At 39.4% G+C, this 27954-nt stretch overlaps 1 protein-coding gene across 1 annotated transcript in view; it reads right to left on the bottom strand.

Annotated features, from left to right (window-relative positions):
- Positions 1 to 27954, bottom strand: part of Phlpp1 (PH domain and leucine rich repeat protein phosphatase 1) — a 214916-nt gene that overhangs the window by 12193 nt on the left and 174769 nt on the right. Inside the window, exons 11-14 of the mRNA XM_021198051.2 lie at positions 16693 to 16893; positions 12784 to 12946; positions 5704 to 5834; positions 1542 to 1646 (exon numbers count right to left, since the gene is read on the bottom strand). Coding sequence (XP_021053710.1) covers positions 1542 to 1646; positions 5704 to 5834; positions 12784 to 12946; positions 16693 to 16893 — 600 coding nt within the window. The remainder of the gene's footprint in view (positions 1 to 1541; positions 1647 to 5703; positions 5835 to 12783; positions 12947 to 16692; positions 16894 to 27954) is intronic.

Below are 27954 nucleotides of genomic sequence, written 5' to 3'. Positions count from 1 at the left end.
CATGGGGAAATGCAAATTAAAGTGAGTTTGAGAGTCTATCTTAGCCAGTCAGAACAGTCAAGGTCAGTAAGACAAATGACAGCTCATGCCTAGTAGGATGTTGGGAAAGAGGAACAGTTGCTCACAGACAGTGGGAATACAAATGTTACAGTCACTATGAAGTCAGTGTGGTGGTTCCATGGAAAGCTAGGACTCTATCTACCTCAAGATCCAACACATTTGAAAAGGAGATAAAATAGATAAATTCCTTGGAATGTATAAATTACTAAATTCATTTAAGAGCAGATACTAAAGAAAATATCTCATATATGCTAAATGAAATGTGTGATTAAAAACAATAAAATTCCAAACTCAATGGCTAGTATTATCCTCCAAACATTTAAGGAGGATCTAAAGTTCCCTCTGTACAAACCTCAAAAACTCTGAAGCTGGTGTTACTGTGGCATCAAAACCAAGAAATGCAGATCAATATTCATCACGGAACACAGGTATCTTCTACAACTTACCAGCAAATGGAATTCCAAAGTACCAATAAATGATAGACTTGTGGAGTTTATCTTAGAAATACAAGACCATGCTAATATTTTAAAAATAACCAAAGCTGGAAAGATGGTTTAGCAGTTAAAAATGCAAACTGCTTTTTTGACAACCGGAGTTTAGTTGCCACCAACCACATCTGGCGGGGCTCAGATCCCTTGTAACACCAGCTCCAGGGGGAACACCATGATTCTGGACTTGGGCAGTATTTGGGAATTATAGGCCTGTATGGGAATAATGTTGTTTTATCTGACTGGTTCTAACTATGCCCATGACTTAACAAGCTTATTACTGGATCATTTTCCACTTCCTATTCATTTATTACTCTCAATACTTTGTGCTCTTGTACCTTAGCCAAAGAAATTATAGCTACTCTAATTAATAGGACTCTGCTTTTCTAATCATCAGTACCTCTTTCATACAATGTGAGCAAGTCTGATCAGCTTGATTGAATTATCAGGAAAATCTGCATTCATAGCTAAAGGAAGGTGACTGGTGAAAACAGTTTATTAAAAGAAATTCCAATGAATTGCTACTAGTGGCAGAAGCAGATGCCATGACAGGGAATTGAGATCAAAGGCTGCCAAGCTAGTTTAGAATGCAGGCATATTACAGTCAGCAATGTAAGTGATCTTGAGTACAGATAATCAGCTACTTCTCTCTTGGTAAACAGACTTCCCAGAAAGATAAAGGGGCTTTTCAAAGGAGCTGAGATACATTTCAATACTTAGGCCTTTTCCAAACACTGGAGGCTTACATAGATATAATGTGTCAGTTACACTGTATCCTAGCAACATCTCTAACAAAAAGAGAGTATGTGATACCAAGCAGGTCCTCAGCCTGGTGCTTAAACATTGAGGAGTGAGCCTCACTCTGTAGAAACATGCTCTAAGAAACTCCATAGGACGCAAGGATGCACCATCCTACCCAAGGGTGCAGGTCTCCTACCCAAGAAAGGAGGCATACAATGGGCATTTTTGGGTTCAAAATTTCACACAACGTACTTGTTTTTTACTCCCGATGCTTCAGTATAACCATGACTCCATACTGCTGGGGCTCCGGATGCATCTCCTGCTGACGGCTGGTCAATCTTGAAGCAGCGGATGTTACTATGGGCAGAAAGAGCGGCAGGAATCATTAGGGACAGCTGAGTGAGATCTGCTGCCTTTACCTGAGAGAGGACACTGCTAAGAAGCACTCCACCTCTGCTGTGTCCAGGGAATGAAATATTTACGGGCATCAGGAACCTGCTCCTCAGGTGCCTTACACTGACAATGAGAACAAGGGTGTGGATATGGCACAAAGACTGTTTTCACAGTGACTGCAGAGCATCAGTTAGACATTGGCAGACTGTACACTACACGTCCACGCAGCGTGAGTAAACAACACAACTTAAGTCAGCAGGGGGGTGGCTCAGGTAGGAAAGTGCAAGCCCAGAAATTAAGTTTAACCCCTAGAGTCTTCATAAAAAGTTACAATGCCAGCACTGACAAGGCAAAGACAGGACCCCTGGTCAGCCAGCCTAGCCTAATGGTGAGCCCCAGACCCCAGTGAGAGACCCTGTCTCAATAAAAAAAAAAAAAGTGGATGACTCCTGAGGAACCAGGGTGACCTATGGCGACCTATGGCTTCTATGAGCACCTGCACACACACAAATGCGAATACAGACATACATAAAACTAAATTTAAAAGCAAACAGAAATCAAGTGTCATGTTAAGTTATAATTCTTACACCATGAACTGGGTACTCAAACCTGAAAAGAGCAAATTCACAGTTGTGTGATAGAACAGTCTTCGGTATTCACTACAAACCCAATTCTGTCCATATCATGTATTTAAATAGCCAACACACACCACTGAGTATTTGCCACTCCCTACATCTTTCAGTGTCTTCATTAGGAGTACAAACCATACAACAGACATGTAAAATTACATTAATAAATTACTAGTTCATGCATTAATAATAATTAATAATAAATTACATGTTCTAAGATGTGAGATTTGGGTTCTCTCTCAGCTAATGACTACTGATGGTGCCCTTCCACAGACACTGATAATCTTTATAGATCAAAGAATTTTCACAGAAATAATTCCACTTTCCAATAATTATACAAAAAATACTAATGTTTCTGCCTCCTTCAAAAATCTTTTGTAATGAAGCAATTGCCTATCTAGCTACCTAGGTAGCTAAGTAGCCTCCCAAGAAGATGGCTGTGTGCACTGTCTACCACGTTGACATCTGGAAAGGGACCGAGCCCTGGAGAGTTCCCGTATGGATACACTCTAGTTCCTGGACAAGCACATTCCTAATCACAGAAACGTGTGGAAACTCTCCAGAGTTACTAAGAAGACTCTGGGGTACTAACCAGAAGGGAACATTTTCAGTATTATGATTCATCCTTAGTAATTATTTTTTTAAGTCTGAGTGCACAACGCCTTCACCACCGAAGGTCAGACACTCTAGTAACATATGCTCACTGTAGAGACTTTACCAGATTTCATTTATGCAAATATAACTGTGGGATCCCTTATCTATCATCTACCTACCTGTCTATATGTCTATCATTCATCTATCTATCTATCTATCTATCTATCTATCTATCTATCTATCTATCTATCTATCTATCTATCTTTCTATCATCTTGCATTTATATCATCTATAGTGGTTTAGCATATTTTTCTATGTTCAACATATTTGTCTATATTCTGACACAAATTTTTTCAAGTTACTTTATATTCATTCCAAATATAACTGGAAATATCCTGATGATTATCTCTGTGCTTAAACATTAACTGCTTTTTGAAATGGAAGTGTGAACTGAGGATCTATGAACAATTGAGACTTCTGGGGGATAGTCAGTTTTCTTTGACGGGATGGCAGGCTGACAACATTCTAGGGGATAGCCCCAACCTGGGCTTATCTGCATGGATGAGTTATTTAAACCCCAGAGCGTTTCAGGGATTGGGAGGTAGGAGTACATCTAGAAGGAACCACAGGGAGAGGGTGGAGGTTGGGGGGGGGAGAGAAAAAACGAAGGAAAAAGAGTTTTAGTATACAAACCCCTAACCTACATGACTGTTTTCAAAGTCTTGATAGAACAGACTGGCCACTTTTAAAGAACTCCATACTAAGCCCTGTGTCTCTTACAGAGCCAATCTGAAGTGCTTGAATATCTGCTTTTTCTTACTATACTAATAAGCTTTAACATTTTTTGAATTTCTTTTGTTAAATATTAATGTTGATGGCTCATTTTCTATTTTTGAATGAAAACATTTCTTTTGAAAAAAAAAAAAAGATTTATTTGTAAGTCTGTTTCTGTGCCCATGCATTAGCTAGCGTGTGTGCAGGTGTCTGCTAAGGCCTTAGGGGGTCATCGGGTCTCCTGCTCCTCTGCAGAAACAGCATACACTCCTAACTACTCCGATATCTTTCCAGCCCAAGGGGGAACAGTCTTTACTCACTTACAAGAGTACTATCCACTAATAATGTCAATGCTTTAAATTAGTTTTTCAAGGATTTTTTTTCCCAGTTGTAATTTTTGTTTTAGATTTACTTTTAGTAGTTGTAGGAATTGATAAAAACGCATGTAAATTGTGTGTGTTAGTCACATATACTGATTTCACTGTAAGTTCCTCAACCAATTCTGACATAAAAAATAATTTCTAGCTCATGAATACATTCAAATTAGTTTATTTTACATATTTAGCTTTTTAACTACCTGAAATTTATTTGGTATAATTTTTAATTAAGAATTCTTGATACTTTTTTTTTTTTTTTTGGTATCTCTTGTAAACAGGTTTTCTCACTCTGCAGCCAAGGGAGTCCTATAAATCACTGTGTAGCCTCAGCTGACCTTGAACTCATGGCAATCCTCTTGTTTCAGACTAAGTACCTGATTACAGGTATGAGGCATCATGCTAGGCATTGATCAAATCCTTAATATGTTGCTGTTTCATTGTACTCTTTGCTGTTGAGCATCTTAGGGATGATGCCAGCCATCCCAGAAGCTTACAGGGCATGAGGAGACTGAAGTCTGCGCACTGAGGGATTGAGGTGGTACCCCATATACAGTGAAGAAAAATCAGGTCCCCATGGCTTCCTTGGGATGCTCTGTTTAGGCAGCATTCTTCAGTTATACACCAAATTAGTTTTCCTATTAAGTATTTAAAAAGCCAGCAAGTAAGCATTATTTAGACCAGATGAATTCTAATGAAAAAGCTGGTCTTTAAGCTTTGATTTGTGTTACCCAAAAAGATTAGTAATGGTCCATTCACCAAAATTCTCATCTTTTCAGTTTTTTTGCTAAAATTTGTCAGATGACTTCCAGAAAAAAAAATCCATCTGCATATAAGACTATATGGCAGAAACAATGACTACACTGGGCCACCATTCAAGAGTGCTATTCATAAAAGCAAGATCTGAGAAGTACGAAGGAGAAAGCAGAGCCCCCTCACATAATCCTACCACTTAAAGGAGAATATGGAGAACCTTTAATACCTGGAACCTATTCCGTGGAATGTGCTTTCGGCATGTGCAGATACTCACAGGCAGAATGTGTGTATACTTAATTTGAAAAAAAGAATAACATGCATACAAATCTCTTCATACATTTCCTTTGTATAATATCATACTATAAAGACTTTTCTGATTACTTTTATATCTCGACAACAGAATGCTAATGGCAGTAAAGTATCTGTGAAGCACAACTCATCCAGTTATATTAACTATTTTGGAGTTCTGGGATGAATATTCACACAGTGGCATCTTCTCTAGTGAGGCTACCCTTAAACTTCAACCAGTCACACTACCAACATCCACCATGAATTCCCTCGAGAAGGATGAAAACTCCATAAGATCTAATTATAAATACTTTGCATTTCCAATTGTTCTTAAAAAAGGATCCAGATTTTAGTTTCTAATAACTTCTTTCACATCATGTATCTCTTTCAAAATGTTTCAGTGACATTTGCATTAGACATCACAATCATGTGACCAGGACCCACTGTGACTTATGTTCCCACCATGGATGGCATCCTCCTTCTGTCTTCTTTCTGTCTGTGTATATGGCTACTAAGTCAAAAGAATTTCCCTATTCAAATGTCTATGAAGTTGTAAACCCCACAGCTAGTGAGCATGTGAGGGCCACAATGTTTTGCAATACTCACTTGAGCAGCTCCAGGCTTTTGTGGTCCAGGGCAAGGCGTGGGTTTCCAGTCAGGTCTAGCTCCTGCAGCTTAGGTGGCAGGTTTTCTGGTAATGTGATTTCACTCAGCTCATTACAGCTCAGATCTACACACTGATGGAAACAAGAAAAATGATCTGGAGAGGCTGTAGGTTCCACATCCTGTGCTCTGCAGATGAGCACTGGTCAATAAAAAAGGCACTTGCCTCCAGCTCTGCCACAGACACTTAAGGTCTTGGCTACATAAACTGTTTTCACTTTCTTTGACTCCACCATTAAAGTTTACTTCTGCATTTAAGATAAAGGAATAACTGAAAAAAAAATCTTAAGGGTGGGCCCTTTTCCCATGGCTTGTATCTGTGCCCCTTGGATCTTCAGGGTTATAATGCCCTCATTAACATGAACCCCAAGGGTCTTCTTAATGCAAAACAAAAAACAAGGAAGACACAGAACTTTAAAAACAAAAACAAAGCTGGACAATAAGAAAACAAATAATCTAATTTAAATATTGGGGAATAGAACTAACCAGAGTTTTCAAAAGATGCAACACAAAGTATCAGATGCAATAGACATAAAAAAAAAAAAAGTGTTGGCTTCCTTAGCTATGAGCTACTGGGACATCTTACACCAGTCAAAACAGCCAAGATCAACAAAATAAATGACAGCATGAAACAAAGATATGGGCAAAAAGAATCCTTCCTCATGTATGGTGGGAGTGCAGACTTGTACAGGCAGTTCCTCAGGAGGCCGGGAACAGATCTACCTTAAGATCCAACTATACCACTCTGGGGCACATAGCCAAAGGACTGCACAGAGATCCCTGCTCACCCATGTTCGCTGCAGCTCTACTCATAATAGCCAGAAATTGAAAAAAAGCCTAGATAGCCACCAACTAATGAATGGATAATAAAAATGTGGAACATTTCCACAATGGAAAATGATTCAGCTGTTAAGGGAAAGAAAATTATAGAATTTTAGGTAAATGAATGTCACTAGGAAAAAGTCATCTTGAGGGAAGTAACCCAGAACCAAAAGGGCAAATGTTATGTTTCCTCTTACATGTGGATGCTAGCTTTTAAGCTTTAGATTTGTGTGTTTCAGTTTGAATAACCACAGAAGTTATGTACCTAGTAAGAGATCAGTGGCGGGAGGGGATCTTCCACAGCATGGGAAAAAGAGTACAGTGTTATTAAAAGATAAAAGGGAGACTAGGAGAGTTAGATGGGAGAGGGACTGGAAAGAAAGGTCAAAGTAGGGAATGTGGTATGGGACACCTAACACCAAAGGCCATGTGGAAACCATTTGGAAGCCTACTACTTGTAGAAGCCTTCTAAAAGGTAGACAAACATGAAAGGACTCTAAATGGAGTCACCACATAATACGCAACAATACTCCAATCAGACATCTTATGCCATCAAGTAAAACTTCAGTGCCTTTCCAGTCTATTGGCCAAAGGTGTCCAATGGAGCCCCCACACATCGTAGTCTAGTTAATACTTTCCACAATTTGATGGGAAGTCTCTGTTGCTGAAGAAAACACTTATGTTATCAAACACAGAGAGTCTGAGCTGGTGCCCAGCTATAAGCTTCAGTCCTAGTGGCTAGTGTTCATGGTACTGGATGGTACTCTGCATGCTACTGGAGGAGAAAGGTAATCATCACCATCACACAGCTACAAATCCTGATCTACAAATCAACCTGCCTGCATGCATACTGGTGTAAAAGAGTGGCAGATGGTAGTGACCAACCACTTTTTGATTGGATGTAATTAAGGCCCTCTTCATGAGATGGAGCCCAAACCTAACACTGCCAAAGTAGGCAAGAACCTGAAACTAGACAGGTGACCAGCCTAGGGAAAAGCCTACAACTATTATTCTGCTCAAGGAACATAGAAATACATGACTCATTATGATATACTGCTATATCCATAGATCAGTGTTTCAGTCAACCCACATTAGAGAAGCTAATAGGAATTAACAGCAGATAGGAATTAACCACAGAGACCCACAGCAATGTACAGAGTGTGAGAGGCTTTGGAGCACTCAGTCCTAAAGGGGATGTCTTCATTAAATCCCTCACCAGGGCTCAGGGAGCTATCCAGAACAATAGGCAGAAAGATTGCAAGAGCCAGAATGAATGGATAATACCTAGGAAATTCTTCAGACACATTGGACTAATACACATATGAACTCATAGAGATTGTGGCATCAGGCACAGACCCATATAGGCTCAAGTCAGAAGGGATCTCAGTAGTGAAAGGAGGTTGTAGACATCAGGTCCCACTGTTAACCAAGAAGCTGGTCACAAAGAATATCAAAGGAAAAATCAATTTTCTCTAATGGGTGTCACTGGGTAATTAACCACACTCCAAGGCCAGCCATGTGCCCAGAGGTAAACAAACTTAATGGTAGTTTTGTGGGCTTTTGCTTCATTTTGCGTTGTTGTGGCACTTTTTGTCTTATTGGCCTTTTGCCTGTTTGTTTCGATTTTTGTTTGTGTGGGGTTTTTTTTTTTTTTTTTGTCTTTTTGTTTCCTGTTATTTCTTTCTATTTTTGAAAGTAAGAATGAGAAACAAAAAACAAAGTTGGCTTGGTAGGAAGGTGGGGAGGATCCAGAAGGATTTGGGGAGGGTATAATCAAAACATACTATATAAAACTGTAATTAAAATTTATCCATTGAATGTCTATCAGACATGTAGATTTATAATGCAAGAACACAGAAGATGAAAAGAGCCTTGGGTTGCTGTATCATCAGCTAGGAGTGATATCAGCCAGTCAGTGGGGGGAAGAACTGACCAGGTCAGAAAACCAGATGGGCAGGCAAACCTTCTCTGTCATCCAGTTGTACCTTCTGACAACTATGTGACCACAAAGACCCTGAGTTCTGAAATCATAGGAGTATTTATCAGTCTACATTAGAATCAATGGCTAGATTATGGAGATTTTACTTAAAAAAAAAAACTTGGAGAAAAAAGATGCCTAAGAAGAGAAAGATAACTGACCAGGAATAAGCGTACCAATTGACTGAACCCATCTGAGCCCACATTTCACTGTAAGAACAGAAGCCAAAGTACAGTATTGCCTTTGCTTGGGTTTAAGTCTAACTAGTATTTAAACTCAGTCTGTAGGTAGCCTTCCTTTTCCACTGACATGTACTAACTTCACCGATTTTTCTCGAGTAGATTTTGGATTTAGTTACAATAATTTAAACTGATAAAAATTACAGACAGGGTACATATTTGTTCTCTAAAAGTCCATACTCTTCCAAACAGCATTCAATTTCTCTACATATTGGATTTTCTGAAATAAGAACTTAATAGCAAAATTTGAAGTGAAGAAAATGCATTTGGTAATATCAGATCAGTGTCTTTATATCTATACTTTTTATTACTGGCTATAGGTAGTTTGTTACAATGTTATAGGGCACCTGGCACCCTTCTACAGACTTTGGTTGAGTCTTCTACAGTTTTCGTGAGGAGAACCAATATTTTCATAGTAGAATAAAGAATAATTGGTATTTAAAAAAATGACAAACATAAAGTGGACATGAGATTCTTGACTGAAAAAGATCTGTAACTCTGAAGTCATCACAAGCTGTCTTCCACATTCCACAGAGCAGGAACTCACTGCGTTCACCCAGGCAATGAGAGCAAGGAGGCCACCTCCCAGTCACCCCTGAGGACCACCCCAAGTGTTCCTTTGCACAAGTGCATCTGTAAACAGGTGCTGAATATGTATGTACAAGGAGCTAGCACAGGCTCTGTTTTTATCTACTCTGTAAGATGAGGTTCAACCTTGTAGGAAAGGGCATAGTCTTGAATTTAGAAGTATCTGGGGGAACTAGAGTTTAAGAACAGATGGAAACATAACCAGCCAGAATGCCCCAATTTTATAAGAGTGAGAATATGGGAGCTCAAGCTTCCTGCTGGTCTGTTCCTGGAGAGACCAAAATAAAGTGGCTTTAATGGCCATGTTGTGTTTGCTGCTTCTTTCCCAAGCCTTTTGAAGGTGCTCTGCCCCAAACAAGAACTGACACCAAATTCCCTGGCTGTCAGAACATTGTTCTTGAATCAGTTTCCAGGACTCAGATGCTGGTCGCAGGTCCCGTCAGCTGGATGCACATCACAGAAGCCACCCCAATTTCAAATCTATGAGTCTAGCCACTTGACCCACTGCATCTTGACCAAGCTGCTTTCCATTATCTTTTTTCCTATCCACTTTAACTCAGCCTTCTCCCCAGATTTTGGGGGTCTTTCCAAGGAAGTGCACACTCTCTTTACTGTACAAGAACAGTAGACAGGGTTGCCTGGCACAGCTAAACCAGGCTGAACTACACTGCTGACTGAGCTTCTGCTTGCCTTCCTGACTGAGAGCTGATCTATATTCAGAGGGAAGTCTATTTATTTTCAGCTTCTTATAGCCACTGATTAAAAATAACTTATAGTCCATTACTCAAGGATGAGCTTACACAGCATGTCCACAGAGTGCACAACACATACTCAAGAATGATTTCTGAACAGAATGCAGAAAGCTATATTCAAGAGTCAAGAAGACACATGAGAATCTGACAAACAGGATCTGCTGATATGATGCTGAAACCCCACAGTTCAAGTTGTATTGGCCAAGTTCCAGTTGCTGAAAACCTATTTCACTTGCTTAAAATAAAATTCCACAAAACATTACAGTATTTACCTTTTAAAATCATTCAACAGAAAATTTGTGTTTTGAAGCAAAACTGCTATATTACTAACATGACCTTTATGCAGTTCAGTGACCCAGTGAGGGAGAACCAAGTGCCAGCATCACAGCCAACTTGGTTTCTGGGACATGTCAGGCACCAATGGACTAGGCATGGACCCAGGTCCAGTCAGGTCAAGTCTTACTTATGCTGTTATGTTGAACATGTTTTTCCTCACTAGCTGACTGTAAACTAGTTGGCTACACAGTGAGTTAGAGACCAGCTTGAATATATGAGACCATGTCTTAAAAAACAAACAGGAAAAAAAAAACACCCATAAAAACTAATGCTATCTAGGAAGTTGGGAATAGACATATCCCTATGACATCTGGAAGTTAAGGTCACATGAAGAAAAATAGCTAAATGAGCCATGATCTTACCCTTTCAAATTGTTAAGTTTTATAACTGTATGCTGCAATGATTATAACACCTTTATGAAACATATCACAACTACCACTGTGCTTTATTTTTAAGGAACAATATAGATAAAATTTAGTATGAAGCTCAATAATAAAACTATTATTTTTGTACTAGAAGTAGATTTTATAGTGCATGAGCTGGAGAGGTATCTCTGTGGGTAAAAATACTTTCCCTGCAAGCTCAATGACCTGGATTTTTGTCTCTTGATCCCATGTAAAGGTGGAAGAAGAGAACCAACTCCATACAAGTTACCCTCTGGGCTCTAGCATCTCATGGTATGACTTTTTGTTATTATAGATATAGTATATAGACATATATACATATACAAATATATACATATATATCATCTTTCTCTCTTATATATGTCTATACATGGTATATTGATACATTTTGACTTTCCAAAAGAAAATTCCTGGTTCAAATGATTAATAAACCTATGAAAATCTTTATAGCAAAATAAGCGCTATTGCCTATTTTAAAACTTATTATTGTGTATAATATATATATATGTATATATGGTATACATGTATGGTATATATGATATAGAAATATATATATCATATGAATATCTATGATATATAAAATACCCATTTAGACTTATAAAACTATTCTTTTCAACAGCAATTTGGGTACATTAAAAAAAAAAAAAAAAAAAAAAACCCTTGCTCTATACTCAAACTCCAGCCACCTGCCTCCTAAAGTCAGTAATTACTGAATCTATTCACAATGGAGGAGCTAGAAATGGGAACTGCTACAGCAAAAGAAAATGGATGAAAACAGAGCAAAGGAAAAAGAATTTAAAAGCAGCATCAGTAGGATGCACAGGGAGTTTCAGGGCTGCAGAAGTGATTCCACAGCCGAAAGCACTGGTGGCTCAGCTGTGGACCAGGGTCTGGAGCTCAGCCTGGACAAGCAGCTCTCACAACCTGCAGTTCACGGGGATCCATGCCGTCTTCTAGCTTCAACAGGCACCAGGTACACACAGATACATTTTATTCTTAAGAAGCACCTACATATATAGATATTCATACACACAAAATGAAAATAAATAAAACCTTAAAAGGGAGGTGCAAAGTATGTTAGAGAGACAACAGCAGAAAATGAAGGGCCTCAACAGAAACAGAAAGCACAGACTTTTGAATTTAGAAATCTAAAGAAAAAGCTAGGATAGGATTAGTTTTTTACCCAGCAAGACTATATTTTGTAACATATAGTTAAAATCTGAGACTTAAATGTCTGCTCCTATTTCCTCCTCTTGTCACCCTCTCAGTGCTAAGTCATGATGGTCAGGTTCATTGTCACCTGGACAGAGTCTAGAATTTCAGTGCGCTGGGCCTCCAGGCAAACCTGTGGGTGTTATCTTCATTAAAGTAACTGATCTGGAAAGACCCATCTTACTTGTGGGTAAGCCACCCACTTGTCAGGGGATCCTGGATTGCACAACACAGAGAGAGTGTGCTAAGCACAAGCATCAGTCATCTGTCCCTCTGCGGCTCCCAGCTCTGCTGTGGGCTTCTTCCCACAGCAGAATGAGTGTGAGCTGTGAGCTAACGTCAGCCCTTTCTCCTGTGAGCTACTTTTGTCAGGGATTTACCACAGTAGCTAAAGTAACTAAGATGTAAGAACTGAAACCTAGGACTTCATGTGGTTTAGCTGTTTGTATTCTAAATAGGGTATTTAAAAAGCAAGCAAAAAAGCAAAACAGTCCACAGCAAAAGAGGAAATTCTCTACACTTAAGAGATTTGTGATATTAAGTCAGGCACAGAGACTAAGCAAAACAAGGTTACTGTGAAGTCTCATGATGGCATATCCTGCTGTGTGAAAGCCTCCACAGCACAGCCCCCACTGTGTGTGGGAAGGAAACTTTGCTGACTTGAAGCCTGGGGTCCATGATCACTCACAAACCTTGACTTCAGGGAGCTGCATAACTTCAGGAAAGACTTCGATACAATTGGAGTGAGCGATCACTGTGTGCATGCGTCTGCAGTTCATGATTGTTGTTGGGATGGCTTTCAGCTTATTCCCACTGATATCGATTTCTTCAAGTTCCTCCAGTTTTGCCATTTTACTAAAAGAAATGGACGGGAGAATTATTAGTTAACTATAAGACAATTTAAATGTGGAGATATAATAAGAAAATAGAGGAACTTAAGACTTTAAAGATTCACTTATAATAGTCACTTTTATAAACACTTTTCACTGTTGCTTTTGAATAGTAAAATGTTTTGCCATTTCCTTTCTTCTTACATAACAAACACCTAAGTTTAACTTTTAAACTAACAAATGAAGGAAAACGGAGGTTCTTTTCCTCTGAAATTTTCTTTTACTACTACGTATCATACTCTGAATTCCAGTGGAAATCCTAGTTAAATGGGTCAAAAGCCAATGATAATCACTATAAGTGCTTTGAGCTTAGGACAGGGGCATGGCTTCTTTGTGTTGGAGATGAATACTCCAGAAGATGCAGAGAAGATGCAGAGTAAGCTTTTGGCCTCAGAGCCAGCACCTAAACCTGTCTGGGACCATAGAGGATTACAAAGCAGAGGTAAGGAGCAAGCCATACAGCTCATCTCCTCTCCTTCATTCCTTATTCAAGATGGCTCCAAAAGAAACTACGTCCATGTCTTATTCATCATCTACCATCTTACTCTAGTACGTGTTTCAATGTAATTTAGCATTTTACTTAAGAACAACTTTTTTCAGCCATCTGTAATTTTAATAATGCAAGTGAGCAACTAGGGTGTGACTCAGGAAGCGGAGTTTCACACTGTCTGTCAGTCTGGAGGACAGAACAAGTCCACCTCACAACACTCACTCCTTAGATCCATTCCCACCCTGGTGATGAGCAACCAGGGACTGTGACAATTGTCATGAGTTTAATCCCTGCTATTTTATCTACTCATGGTTCCACTTGTTCCAAAACATTAAAAAAAAAATGCATCAAGAAACACTACTGCTGTTACCGCCTCTCGAATGCTAAAGATTATTTCTTTCTTGTCTTGATATAAACATATACCTCAGATATAACAATAAGTTTTCTTATGAAATCATGTCTTTTAATATTATAAAACACATCTACCAGGCTCTGTGGTTACAGAACAAGTAACAATATAGAGTATGAGGTAGTTAATTTATAACAGCTGAAATTCCTATGTTTTATTACGTTGTTCCTCCTCACATTTTATAAGAAATATGAAGAAATCAATGGGTCATGAGGCATAAAAAATGAAGGAAGGTATGAAAACTAGCCCCAAGGAAGGAAAAGTTTTCATCATTTCTGGAGCATACTCCCAACTATCTGGCTAGTGGTCTATTTTGAAGGAGACAGAAAGCCTTTCAGGAGTACAGTTTCTAGGGAAATACTACATATCATAACCCTATATGAGTGAAATCATAGCAAGATTGATATTTTTCCAAGTACATAAAAATATTTTGTAATCTTCATGTTGGTGATTGACACCTGCAATGGGTAACTGGGGCACAGCCCCAAAGCCAACGACTGCATTTCACACATAGATACTGTCTAGAATCAGACAAGAGAAGCCCTTTGACTCACATTATTATGTATGACTGCGACTGCGCTCACTCCCAAAGCATTATCTTTGCATTCCACAGTAAAATAAAAATGTATCGGGGGAGGGAGTGGGGGGATGGGAATGAACCACTATTAGCAAAACCAAAGTCAACACATCCCCTCCTTCTTCAACAGACTGGGAAGTAGCCCTGGGCAGCGGAAGGGATGCTATTGATTTGATGCCTTTGCTGAGCTGCACTGACCTGCAGAAGACCAGAAGGTCAGAGTTTGCTTCTAAGTCCTACCTGGTAAGATAAATGTCAGTGAAATGGACAAACTCAGTGTATGGGGTTATGGAGAGTCAGACAGGACACCACTGCTCTACCAAGCAGAAAGATTTAAAACTCGAACCTTCTCAGAGCAAACCATTACAATGTCAAGCAGTTTCTGTGTTGAGGACACTACTATATTTTTGTCTTTTTTTCCCCCCTTTCCTTCCTTCCTCCCTTCTGTGGTGTTGAGGAGGGAATCTTGGGCCTTCTGCATACTAGGCAAGCTTTCTACCCTTGTGCTACACCAAATTTTCTTGTGTGTGTGTGTGTGTGTGTGTGTTTTACATGTATGTGGTAATGAGTAGAGGCCACAGTGGATCTTTCTCTACCCCTCTCCACTGCAACTTTGAAGATAGTCATTTGGTTAGTGGCTTACCAAACAAAAGGAAACAAAAATTCCTGAAGACTTCTTGCTTGAACATAGAGCTCAATGATTGGCTAGGTATGACAGCCAGCAGGCGGGACCTGCCAACTAGTCTTTCCAGGGCTGAGACCACAGTCATAAGTCGGCCAGTTTGCTTTCATGTGAACACTGAGAAGTCAAACTGAGGTCCTCATGCTTGTGCTATGAGTACTTTCTGTAGTGGGCTATCCCCTTAAACCAAGTGTGAATAAAAAAGGGTTTCTGCTTCACAGGCCAACTTTTTTTCATAAAATAAAAAAATAACAAATAGTTTAACTGTAGATAGTATTCACTAAGTATTCAAAAAATACCATAAATAAATTTAAAACTACAAATGCAGTGTTTTACTAAACTCTATATCAAAATAATCTCAAAAATTGCTACTACTAAGTTTTTAGAACAGTTTGTATTAGGTAGTAAAAATGAACAAAATCCTATTAAATATATTTAAACATTTTCATTGATTGTTTATATTTATGTGTATGTGTGCACATGCATGTAGGTAGTTGGGGAGTGCAAAAGAGGGTGTCTACTCTCCTAGAATTGAACTTATAGGTGGTTGAGCCAGATTTGGGGTAAATAAAACAAAACTTGGGTCTTTTAAAAGAGAAACAAGCACTCCTAACCACCCCTTTCTCTTTCCTCCTCTCTCCCCTCCCCTCCCCTCTTCTCTCTCTCCCTCTCTCTTCCTCTCCCTCTCCCCCCTCTCTCTATGTATAAATATGTGTAAGAACAAAAGTCCATTTAAAAACTAAAAATTGCTGAGCAGTGGTGATGCACACATTAGGCAGAGGCAAGTGGATATTTGTGAATTTGAGGCCAGCCTGGTCCAGGGCTAGTTCTAGGACACCCAAGGCTATACAAAGAAACTTTGTCTCCAAAAATCAAAAATAAAATAAAAATGTAAACTTCAATAAAGAAAAACTTCCCTCTATCTCTCTAGAGAAATGTTTTCTTAGACGTACTGATATTGCTGCCCAGCAGGGTACTAGTACTTCGTAAGATTCCATTGCCAGCTCTTTGTTCAAAGGTAATTTAATAATTTATATTTATGGGTATGTTCATTCTGGCTGCATATGCAAGTGTGCACTACAAGCATGGCGTCTCTGGAGGTCAAAGAGGGTGCTGGATCCTCTGGGATTGGAGGTATAGGCAGTCATTTGGGTGCTGGAAACCTGAACCCAGGTCCTTCTCAAAAGCAACAGGTCTCATCTCTCCAGTCACCGTACATTCCAACTCTTAAACACAACATTAGTAGTTTCTGTTTCTCAAATAAAACTCAGTAGCTAAAGAGAAGCAACAGGAAAAAAAAAAAACTACTAAAAACACATCGGAAAATCTTAAGAACATTCTAGTGGTTTGATTTTTTGGATATACTCATATTAGAAAAACCAATGCAGTTGTTGTAAGGGAATACTTTTTGGTTTTAGCTTATGTAACAGATAACTGTAAGTGAGGAGAAAGAGCAAACACACTTTAGTCCCCACGGGTCAAAGCTTCTTCTGTGACTTCTCCCCCTTCTGTGGATATGTATGCAAGAACAGCACTGTACAAGCCCCTGTTACCTTGCTGGGAAGCTCTGAAGCCGGTTATAGGCCATGTGTAGGATCTTCAGACGGGGGTGCCCTGTTAACAAGGGCACACACTTATCTGTGAGGCAGTTGTTTGTCAGGTACAACTCCTGTAATATACTGCTTGTCTCCTCAGAAAGAGTGGCTGGAGGCAGGGTTTCCAGTTTGTTTGCAGATGCATTCAGGAATCTCAGGCTGCAAAGACAAAATGCAGGAAAGTCCATTAACAAAATAGAGCTCTAGTTTAGCTCCCTCAGTAAATCCAGAAGCTCCATGAGCAGGCAAAGGTAGGAGTTGGGTTTAGAAACACAAACAAAGACAGGTCCTGGCTTCCGGGAGTTTAATTCAGCTGTGTATCGATTCCCAGTCTACATAACATAACATGCTATGTTGAACATAATAGCTATCTGGAATTTAACACAAAGTCAAATCACCTTTCACTAAAATGCAAAAATCACAGGAAATGCTTCTTTTTTATAGCTGGTAGAGAATGGAAGAGGTAAAGCTAAGAATCTGACTTAAGGAAGAAACCACTAATTGCTTATTTTTAAAATAAAGAATTTCTTATACTAAAAACAACTCAGATCACGATACAACTAAACCTTGAGGTCGTGTGTTCCTTTTCCATGAGGCTGTACAACATTTTACTGTCAAATAGTCACAGCTATTCGAGGCAATCTACCCTGTAGCAAATTAATAGACTACTGGTAGCAACAGGAATGAAGAATTACAACTACTGAATCAAGGACTGGCTCTCATAAAAACAGTGGGGAGAGCAGCCAGACAGCTGGACACAGCTGGATATACCTCACAGTTTCATCGCTATAGAGTCCCAGTCAGACAATACTACGTGGTAAGAGAAGTTGGGGTGGGAGGGAGTCAATACAAGGAAAGGTTGTCTGATATTTCTGTCTCATTAGACTGACTGCTAGTTATACAAGTGTGTTTACTCTGAGAAAGTCATCAGGTCCTACACTTAGGATTTTGCTATGTACTTTCCCATACTTACGGAATACTTCAAGAAGATTTACACTCACATAAGCAACAAAGACAATGAATGCTGCTATGGTTACCAGAGGATGGTGTGAACAATGGGTAAATACAAACAACAGGTGTATGCCTAAGATAACCCAACTCTCTTCCTTCCACTTACTGTGATGCACAAGTTAGAGAACAATGCACAGCTGGGGACCGGGAGAGAACCGTGCCTCAATCAGGTTCTAAATCCTCCAAGCGGACAGGAAGGACAAGGTGGGGACAGAAGATGCCATAGCTCTGGACTCAGATACCAGGCTATGCAGGTGCTACAACCAGGCATGGAGTGCTCAGTGCACAGGGTCACCATCAGTTTGTGGACACCTCCATGTGCTGACCACAGAGATCTGCCATAAGGAAGTAAACCATTTTCATAGTGCACAAACACCTGGTATAATAACTGGCCAACATTCAGAGAATAGGACACTGTAAGGGCCCAGCCCTAGATGGGACATGCAAACCACATCCAATCCTCCAGGAACAGGGATCATTGTGAAAGAGGGGACAAAAAGACTGTAAGAGACAGGGGTGGTAGATGTCTATAAGGAAACTGCAATAGGGCAGGTGAACATATGAACTCACAACAGTTATGACCGCACCCATAAAGCCTTTGCAAACTCAAGCCAGGAAAAAACATCCCAGCATGAAGGGGACAGGTGGTCACGAAGGGACAGGTAGTCATGAAGGGACAGGTGGTCATGAAGGGACAGCTGGGCATGAGGGGACAGCTGGGCATGAGGGGACAGCTGGGCACAAGAGGACAGGTGGGCATGTGGGGACTGGTGGGCATGAAGTTCTAGCCACAGTACAAGAGCTTCTGGCATTGGAAAACTTTTCAGAGAGGAATAGTCAGTTTTCTTTAAAGGTGTGATCTCCATGCTCCAGTGCAATCCCCTTCAAGAGATTTAGGAAACACAAATGGGACTCACCTGATTAAAGGAAGGATTAAGAGTAAGAGAACGAGAACATAAAGTTGGATAGCAGGGGAAGTTTCAGGAATCTGGGAAATACTGGAGAAGGGGGAATGAATATAATCAAAATACATTGTATCGAATTATCAAAAAGAATTAATAAAAATATTTAAAACCTCATCTTGGATTAAATATTGAATATGAGTTCTGGGCTGTTCTAGCATATTTTGAGAAAAAGGAATTTTAAGAAGGAAGAATATAGGATGTTGGATACAGTTATTTTTATTTTGGAAAAGTTTAAAAGCCTTATATTAGAAGCCCTTCCTAGTACTGTGACTCTCAGTCCTCATACACTAATTCAACATGCAATTTTGTACACATTCCCCACACTTATTCACACACCCAACTCTACTCTTTATCCAAGGAAAAGTGGCTTCCTCCAAATTAAAGAAACATGTATTCTGTTGACTTTTAAAGAAAACAAGGGTGGGTAGGTGAGGGTTGAAATGGACTGTAGAAACCATAAATAATCATGGGAAATTATAGCTGTGTTACAGAGTAGAAAATAAAAGGTCACTCAGTTTTCAAACTGGTCTTAGCTAGGAAGAAAACCAGTTTCCACTAAAGTTCTTTATTTTTTAGGTTCCATTTCTACAAGCTGATTTAAATATATCAGTTAAGAACTTACTCTGTACAGAATTAGAATAAATTAAAATTTAAGAATTGCATTTTTATTGCCCTTAAAATATCATGCAGTAGGGTCAATTGGGAAACTATATAACAACTATTAAAATACAATTCTCTAGGAAATGTGCAGTTAAAGACACATGAAAGCCTGCAGAGAGAATGAATTCATAAATATTTACATATTTTAGGCCAGGAAAAAGGGAGAATGTTGTTCTAAAAATGCTGACACATCAATGCTCATCTATAAAGCTGCAAACGGGATTTCAAAACCTCTCCTATCTGAACAGGAGGAAGAAAATTATTTCCAAGAACTCCTTGGCGGCTTGAAATTGCCCGCTTGGATGGAACTCTCTACTCTCCACAGAAAATTAAGAGTTGGGCAAACCTCATGCTAAGTTAGCTGGAACTATGGTTGTTACCTCCAAAGAGACTGGTTTTGAACCACAGAAAGCACACCTATGCTAACGCCAAACATGTGGAGTGACAATTTTTATTTTATCACGATCTCAGGAAAATTATGTGCACTATCCACTCTCTTAAAATAGTCTTTCTTCAATTTGAATATTGTAGCAGGAGCTGAACTGAATAAATTTAATGGTCTAGATGTCATCCTTCCACCAGAATGAACAGGAGGACTGAAGTAGGTAAAATCCTCCAGTGTAGCCAATAGCTGACTTCGTGAAAAGCTGCATCAGCCCTCCCCGGGTGTTCAACCTGAACAACAAGCTACAATCCTTAAACCACCGTGATGTGCTAACTATTCTTAAACTTCCCTCTTTACAGCTTCTATAATATCAGCATGAAAGACTGTTTAATATAAAGATGTTTCAGCCATGTAGCTCTGTTCACAACATCATCATCTAATTAAAGAAAAGGCAATAAAATGCTACCCATGCTTTCATTTATAAGGTGCTTTATCAGAAGCAGAGGGTGTCACTATTTTCCATCTCCCTGGATGTTCTCATTATCCTAGATGTACCTCATTTCAAAGAAGATAGAAACTGAAGCAGAGAAAACCAGATCACTTGACAATGGTCACTCAGAGATGCGTGGCACAGGCAGGAATTTCATCAGTTTCAACAGCCCATTATTCCTTACACATCTCTTCAGAACTCAGATGTTAGAAACAAGGCTAAATGGAACACAGGGTCCCCAATGGAGGAGCTAGAGAAAGCACCCAAGGACCTGAAGGGGGCTGCAACCCTGTAGGTGGAACAACAATATGAACTAACCAGTACCCCCTGAGATTGTGTCTCTAGCTGCATATGTAGCAGAAGATGGCCTAATTAGCCATCATTGGGAAGAGAGGCCCCTTGGTCTTGCAAACTTTATATGACCCAGCACAAGGCAAGGCCTGGGCCAAGTAGTGGGAGTGGGTGGGTAGGGGAGCAGAGGTGGGGGGCGGGGTATAGGAAACTTTCGGGTTAGCATTTGAAATGTAAATAAAGAAAATAATAATTAAAAAAAAAAAAAGAAACAAGGCTAAAACCTTTTCCAAGAATAATTTCACAGGCCCCTTTCTCCAAAGCTGTTGGGGTCTAGCAGAGATGGCTGGGCCAATGTAAGGAGACTGAGTGCAGGACACTTCAAACTCAAGTCTTATAAACAATGGCTCTGAACTTGACACCTCTTCTTAGCAGAAAACAAAAGGCACAGATAACAAGGCATAGATATGGTTCCCTCCCAAGATTACTAGGAAAGCCACAGCAAGACAAAAAGCCACTTCCTGCCTCTAGAGCTACTACTGTGTCTTGGCATACAATCTACCTGACTCTGGGTTGTCCTGTTTTGTTTGATTTTCAGAAGTGCCCATTACCCTATAATTTTACAGACATCCTATCTTTGTAGAGGAGTGCAGGGTTCAGTGCTACAACAGACTTACCCAGTGGCAGGAAATCAGACACTGTGTGTTTGGATTAACCTTTGGGATAAGTTCTAGGACTTGTTCTCTATTTTAATCCAATGGCCAAGAGAAAAAGTACTCTACTTTTAGGTTATTCCTTGACTTCTGTGTACCATATTTTAAGGTGTTACACAATACAACTCACATTTCTTATTATTGTTTATCTTTTCACATCTACTTTGACAAGGCAAATACTCTTATGGCCTTTCTAACATTCTATGATGGCTACTTAGCACATGTTTTCCGTGGCTAGTCTATACATATGCAATACAGGTATGTAACTCAAAGTCCATGCAACAGCACTTAGCCTTCTTCTGTGATATATAGTGATTTGTGCCATTGTGGACTTTTTGAGACAGGATTTCACTGTATAGACAGCCCAGTATGGCTTCAACTAGAAATTCTTCTGTACCATCCTGAATGCTGAGACCATTGATAGGAGCCAGTAGGCCTGGCACTGTTTTAAGAGTTAGTTATAGCTCATTATCCTCATGTTATATCCCACTAAGCTGTTTGAAAACATGATCATGATTGCTGATGGTATAGGATTAGTATGAGAGAATAAGGAATGAGGGTGGAGGACATTCAATCTTACAAACTTACGTCAATGCTATGGAGAAGATCTAAGGGCTCAGACAATAAAGACTTTCAATAAACACACAAAACAACACATAGTTAACAAGCTGTTGAACACAACAGTTAATTTTAATGGCTTAAATTAGTTAACACTGATATAGTACTGAGGATACATCTTTAGACCGAATCCTAGGTGCAGCAATTATCCCGTTGCATTCTTCAAAGGGGCAGCACACCACTCTGTCTTCTCTAATCATGTATCCTTCTTCACCTCTCACTAGTCTGACTTTTAAATTACTGATACCTTTGAAGGTTCCAGATAATCATTTTGCAGAATGTTACTCCATATGTGTTACTCCATGGTTTACCAACACTAGAATAAGGTCACATAAAATAGAGGTGGCCTCCTAGGCTCATATATTTGAATACTTGGTCCTTGTTTTGTGGAACTGTTTGGGAAAGATTAGGACACATGGTCTTGTTGGAGGAGATGTGCTACCGGGGGTAAACTTTGATGTTTCAAAGCCCACACCATTCCAAGTTAGCTCTCCCTCACTCTCTTTCTGTCTTGTGCTTGTATAAGCTCTCAGCCATTGCTGGAGTACCATGCCTGTCTGTCTGCTGCCATGTTTTCGACCATGATGGTCATGGAATCACCTTTTGAAACTTTGAAATCCGATCAAATGCTTTCTTCTAAGTTGCCTTGGTCATGATGTCTTAGCATAGTAATAGAAAAGTGAGCAAGACAAGGATGTTACTCCATATTCTTTGTTTTTCATCACTAGCATACAGGTGTGTGGATGCAGCTACATGTGAGTTGCTACACGTTTCCTTGGTAGAATAAGGTCATGAAGAATGTCACTCTGTGTGAGTTGCTTCATGGTCTCTCATCATGAGAATGAGGTTGTGTATTTTTGGCAGAGATCAAAGGTCGCACCATTCTCAGTGTACCATATTAGAAGGAACACAAGGCTAATGTCATACTGTAGTCAACATTAACTCAGATTACTTGGTATTATTAATTATAACCACTTACACTTCCATTTTCCACAACCTGGTAGTTATTAAATTTGCAGAGAAATCAGTTAAGACTGATATCTTAAGCCAATATCCTATTTCTTATCATAGTCATCATACAGTCTCTTTAAATTTTATTTATTTATCCATTTTAATGTGTATTGGTGGTCTCTGTTCACAGTTTCCTTCCATGTGGAATCAGGAAACATCTTGCAGGTGTTAGCTCTCCCCTTCGACCGAGTGGGTCTCAGGAATCACTTGGGTCATCATCCTGAGTGTCAAAGTGCCTTCACCAGCCACGCCCAACTTGTTGGCGCTTGCTTAGTATCTTCTTGCTTAGTTTTCTTCAATGATGTTAGCCAAAATTTGTGTGACTCTTTCTACTTATGCTATTTGGAATTAAACTGTAAGGAGAATTCCTATTTACTTACTCAGTTTTTTCCTCTGTGCAAATGAAGACTGCAGGCATTTATCCTATGCTCCTGGGAATAACTCATTACTCTCATTTTACATTTACTCCTAAATCTTCCTGACTTATTTTTGAGTTCATCTTGTGATTAGTCAGCTATAGAGTTAGAATCAGTCCTGGTTTACTTCTGTAAATTTCAGACTGTTTTGATATTTTCTTCATACAATTTTTGAACATTTCTTTATTTCTAAGCATCCAATCTTACTTGATGCTATTTTAAATGGGGAGTTATAATCAACCCACTGATGTACACTGTCTATTGCTTGTACATATAAAGTGCCTTGATATGAATTTTATATCCTGTTACCCTACCCAACTGAAATGCTTAAGAGTGGGATATTTATTAGGGACTCTAGAGTTTTCTGGTATGTTATTATATTTTATGCAAACAAAAACTTAGCTCTTTATTACTAGTTCTATGTCTATAATTAATTCTTGTACAATTTCATGTCTAATATATCTAATGTAACATTGAATAGTAATAGAAATAATGGGCACCTAGTCCCATTACCAGCCCTAACAAAAACACTCCAGGAGTTCTTAAGAAGTGGCTTTTAGGAGACTGGAGCGATCCCTGCATCATAACCAGCTACAATGTTATCTGATGCCCTCTTCTGGCATGCAGGTATACATGCACTCATACATAAACAAATCTTAAATTAAAAAAATGGCTTTTAGAATTATGGTGTGTATATATAGGGTACTGAAGTATCCCTATGGTTTCCCACTTAAAAAGTGGCTTCACAATTATGGTGTGTATATATAAGGGTAATAAAGTATCACTCAATGTGTATCTTTTCATTAAAATCTTTTTGGCATATAATTCATAGCTCACACATAGATTAACATTTTATTCACCAACTTATCACCTAAGGGACATGGGTAATTTTACTTGTGAGGAGACTTAAGTTCAAACATATGCACTGATGTGTGTGCGTGCATGTGTGTGTGTGTGTGTGTGTGTGTGTGTGTGTGTATGTGTGTGTGTGGGCACACGCGCGCATGCATGTGTGTTTGATGTTTTGTCTCAGCTCTTATATTATTACATACAGACACACATTTTTCTTCTATAAGATTTTTTAAAAATGGAAACTGGGTTTGTTCCAACAGTTACCTAGTACTATACATTGTTAGTAAATGGCTCTCAGATCCTAACAATGGTGCATGTGTGCTGTGCAAATAAAAGCAAGAGGTTAATGATGAACTGGATGCTTTCGTCAGTCACTTTCCACCTTAGCTTTTGAGACAGGGCCTCTCACTGAACTGAGAGCTCACTCATCCAGCTAAACTCCTTGACTGACAAGCTATAGGAATCTTGCTGTCTGCTTCCCAGCAGCTGGGCTACAGGCACGAGCCACCACTCCTGGATTTCTGCCCAAGGGGTTGGCAATCTGCAGGTCTCCATGCTTGTATGGCGAGGTGCTTTACCAATTGAGCCATTTCTCCAACTAGCCCTTTGGATTTTTATGTGATCATTTACTGTCTGGCTTATTGATTTTCTACTGTAAAATTTTCAATGTGCCGACAAAAATACTCTTTGGATTACAATTTTAAGTACTACTTGCTCTTCAAGGGCTTACACATAAAGCCACTCTTTTATGATCCCTCTTCCTTTCACATTAACTTACCTCTAACTTCTAAGTCCTTCTTTATGGCATTTTTAGTTTTCATATCTAAGTTTCTGTTTATTCTTAAAGAGACCTTGTCCTGCTATAAAAACCTTAGGTCATATTTTGGTCAATTTTGAAAATGTTGCTCCATTATTACTTTGCATTAATATTTTGGGGTCTGGTGACTATCTAAATATGTGTCCTTTTAAATCCCTTTAACCAACCTTTTAATGAAATGATTAAGTTTTCAGAATCTAAATCTATTAGATTTGAGAGTTGATATAGAGTGTCCTGGGCCCCAACTCAGTAGTTCTTGTCAAATATACTTATATGTCAGAAAAAAAAATCTGTCCCATCCCTTTCTCTGTTCTGCAAGCTCTCGATATGTAAATTCTGCTCCTTCTGGGCGTGTTACCTGCACTCCTTTATCTATAACCTTTTATTTCTTCATTTCACTTTTACTTCTCTGCCTGTCTTTAATGCCTCTTTCTGAACTTTTATTTGAAAGTATTATCCTTTATCCATCTGGTAATATGCTGCTCATTTATAAAATCACCATTATTGCCTTCCATTTTAGGAATTCAATGATCTCTCTTCCCATTTGTCCATTTTTATTCTTTACTTCCCAATATTTTTCATTTTTATATTCCTAAATGCTCACAGATAATTTAATTCAGCTTGGAATGTCGCCTTACATTTTTGTCTTCAGGATAACATAGAGGAGGTTGTGTGTTCTTGGTTTTTTCTTAGGCACTGTTACTATGGATACGTTCACCGTTTCCCTGTTGATTTTCATGGCATCTGGATATTTATGGGAGTATTTGAGGGATTTTTAAATTATGTGCATATGTGTGTAGGCTTGTTGCACCTGAGTACAGTGCCTGTGTACGCCAGAAGGCATCAGACCTCTCAGAGCTGGAGTTACAGGCAACTGTGAGAAGCAGAACCTGGATGCTGGGAAATAAACTTGGGTCCTCTGCAGGAGTAGTGGGTCCTCCTAACCACGGAGCCACCTCTCCATCCTGTCTATGGGATTCTAAGTCATTGGGACCATGTGCTATCCTAAGGAGTTTCGTTTGGATTGAAAGCAGATGGATGCTGTGTCCTCCTGTGTTCTGTTCACAGAACATTCCTTTAAACTCCTTCCCTCTGCACTGCATTCATTTTACCTCAGCAGTCCCTACTGCCAGTTCCCTCTGCTGTCCTGCAGAGTGTCTCCTGTGCTGGTTTGATATGCAGCCTGACAGTAAATGGGTGGAAGGGAATTTGAGGCTGCTTGCTGAAACCTGATGTTTACTTCTCTTTTTGTTTAGGCTTTACCTCTTTTTTAGTTAAGATTGGAGACTCTGTCACTTGGAGGCAGCTAAAAGAGCAATGTTCCCCATACATCTGCTCTAGGTCAGCAGCTCACAACATGCATGTGCTTCACAATTACCCGGCGGGCTCTCAGAGGAGCAGCATCTCATCTTTAACCCTCAGTTACTCTTGATAAGTGAGTCAGGAGTAGATGCAGTATCTAACTGCAAGGGTTCCATCTAGTGTGGAATTCACAGCTGTGCACACCTCCCATCCTAATGCATTCTTGTGGTTTCCTAAGAACAGATGACCCTGTAAGCACCAGCAGCAGATCAAATGATCCACCTCATCTGCTATGAGAGTTCTAGAGAGTGGGTGACAAAGGCAGAGCAGACAGCAGTTTTGATGATCCTCTCTGGACACTATACATAGCTACTCTTAAGAACATTTAGAACCCTTGATTAAAGTCTTCTGGATCATCCCTGCTAACCCCATGAATTACTTATCAGAATATGATCCTTTTCAAAATCACAGAGTTGGCTATCGTCTAAAGTGCACTCACACCCTTTCTTTCCCCAGGATGGAGGGAAATCTTGGAAATTTTCTGTGTAGAATTCTAAATCTCATCAGCTGATTCTCTGTTTTAGCAAACTGGCCTCATCTGAAAACAATTAGAGATAAAGTATATGCCTTATCCTAAGGAAACTCAATTTCTGTGGGTAAGTCTTTTTTTTTTTTTTTTTTTTTTGGTAGGAATCTGTCAGCAGAACCTCAAATGGTCACCTTGAGCTTTCAGTGTTTGGTAGACCTTACATACTAGAATTACGATGCTGGCCTTGTTAAAGAGGCTGATTGCAGCTTTCTTTCTCTAGCATCTAAGTCAGAAGAATGGAGATAAAAGCCAGGAATCTGCAAGTTCTCTAGAGGCTTCTGAAGACATACTTTTAGAAACACTTTTAATCTACCACATCTCTCAAAACATCACAACTTCAAAGATAGCTCACAGCTTTTCAAAATGCCAGAAATATCTGCCTTTGCCAAAAGGCACCAGTTGTCATGGTCAATTGATCACTCTCCTCTGATTTTCTGTTCTCTTTTAGCTCCTTTGATATTTAGACATATTCTTTCTGAGTCACTCAAGCTTATGGTTTATGGTGTGACTAATACTCTAGGGATAGTTAATGAGCACAAGAAAAATACCATGAGCCTTATTGGCACATGGATATCCCCACCCCATCTCCCACCTCTGAGCATCCCTCTGCTACTCCAACCAGGTATAAAAATAGATCTGGGTCCCACAAGTACTGGGATCTGTGCAACTTTCATTTAAAAGCATCCATTGCAACTTTCCTTTGAAAGCATCTGTTCCAGCTTTCTTAGTTGGACTAACTCCATCGAGAGAAGCTATCTGGCCATCAAATGTGCATGAGGATGCAAGGTGGACAGGGAATTAGTCACTGCCAAGATTCCAAGAAAGAGCAGAAGGATAGAAGTACCTCTGGCTGTGACTCATCCACTCTGGCTATCCATGGGGAATTACCTAGCCTTCCTCCGACCATCTGCTGGTGACAAATATGTATCTGAAACTCCTTTGGTGTTTCCATCATGAGAACTCACAGCAAAGAAGTTCAGCAAGATGAGGATTAATATTTACCAGTTTACCTAACAGAACCAAAATCTGCCTTCTCTCAAGATGCAAAATCGAAGTCATTTTTTTTTTTTTTTTTTTTTTTTTTTTTTTTTAACACAGAG

Source organism: Mus pahari, chromosome 5 (assembly GCF_900095145.1).
Source record: "Mus pahari chromosome 5, PAHARI_EIJ_v1.1, whole genome shotgun sequence".
Taxonomy (NCBI): Eukaryota; Metazoa; Chordata; class Mammalia; order Rodentia; family Muridae; genus Mus; species Mus pahari.
Note: the sequence above shows the minus strand (reverse complement) of the source record. Positions and strands in the feature narration are given on the sequence as shown.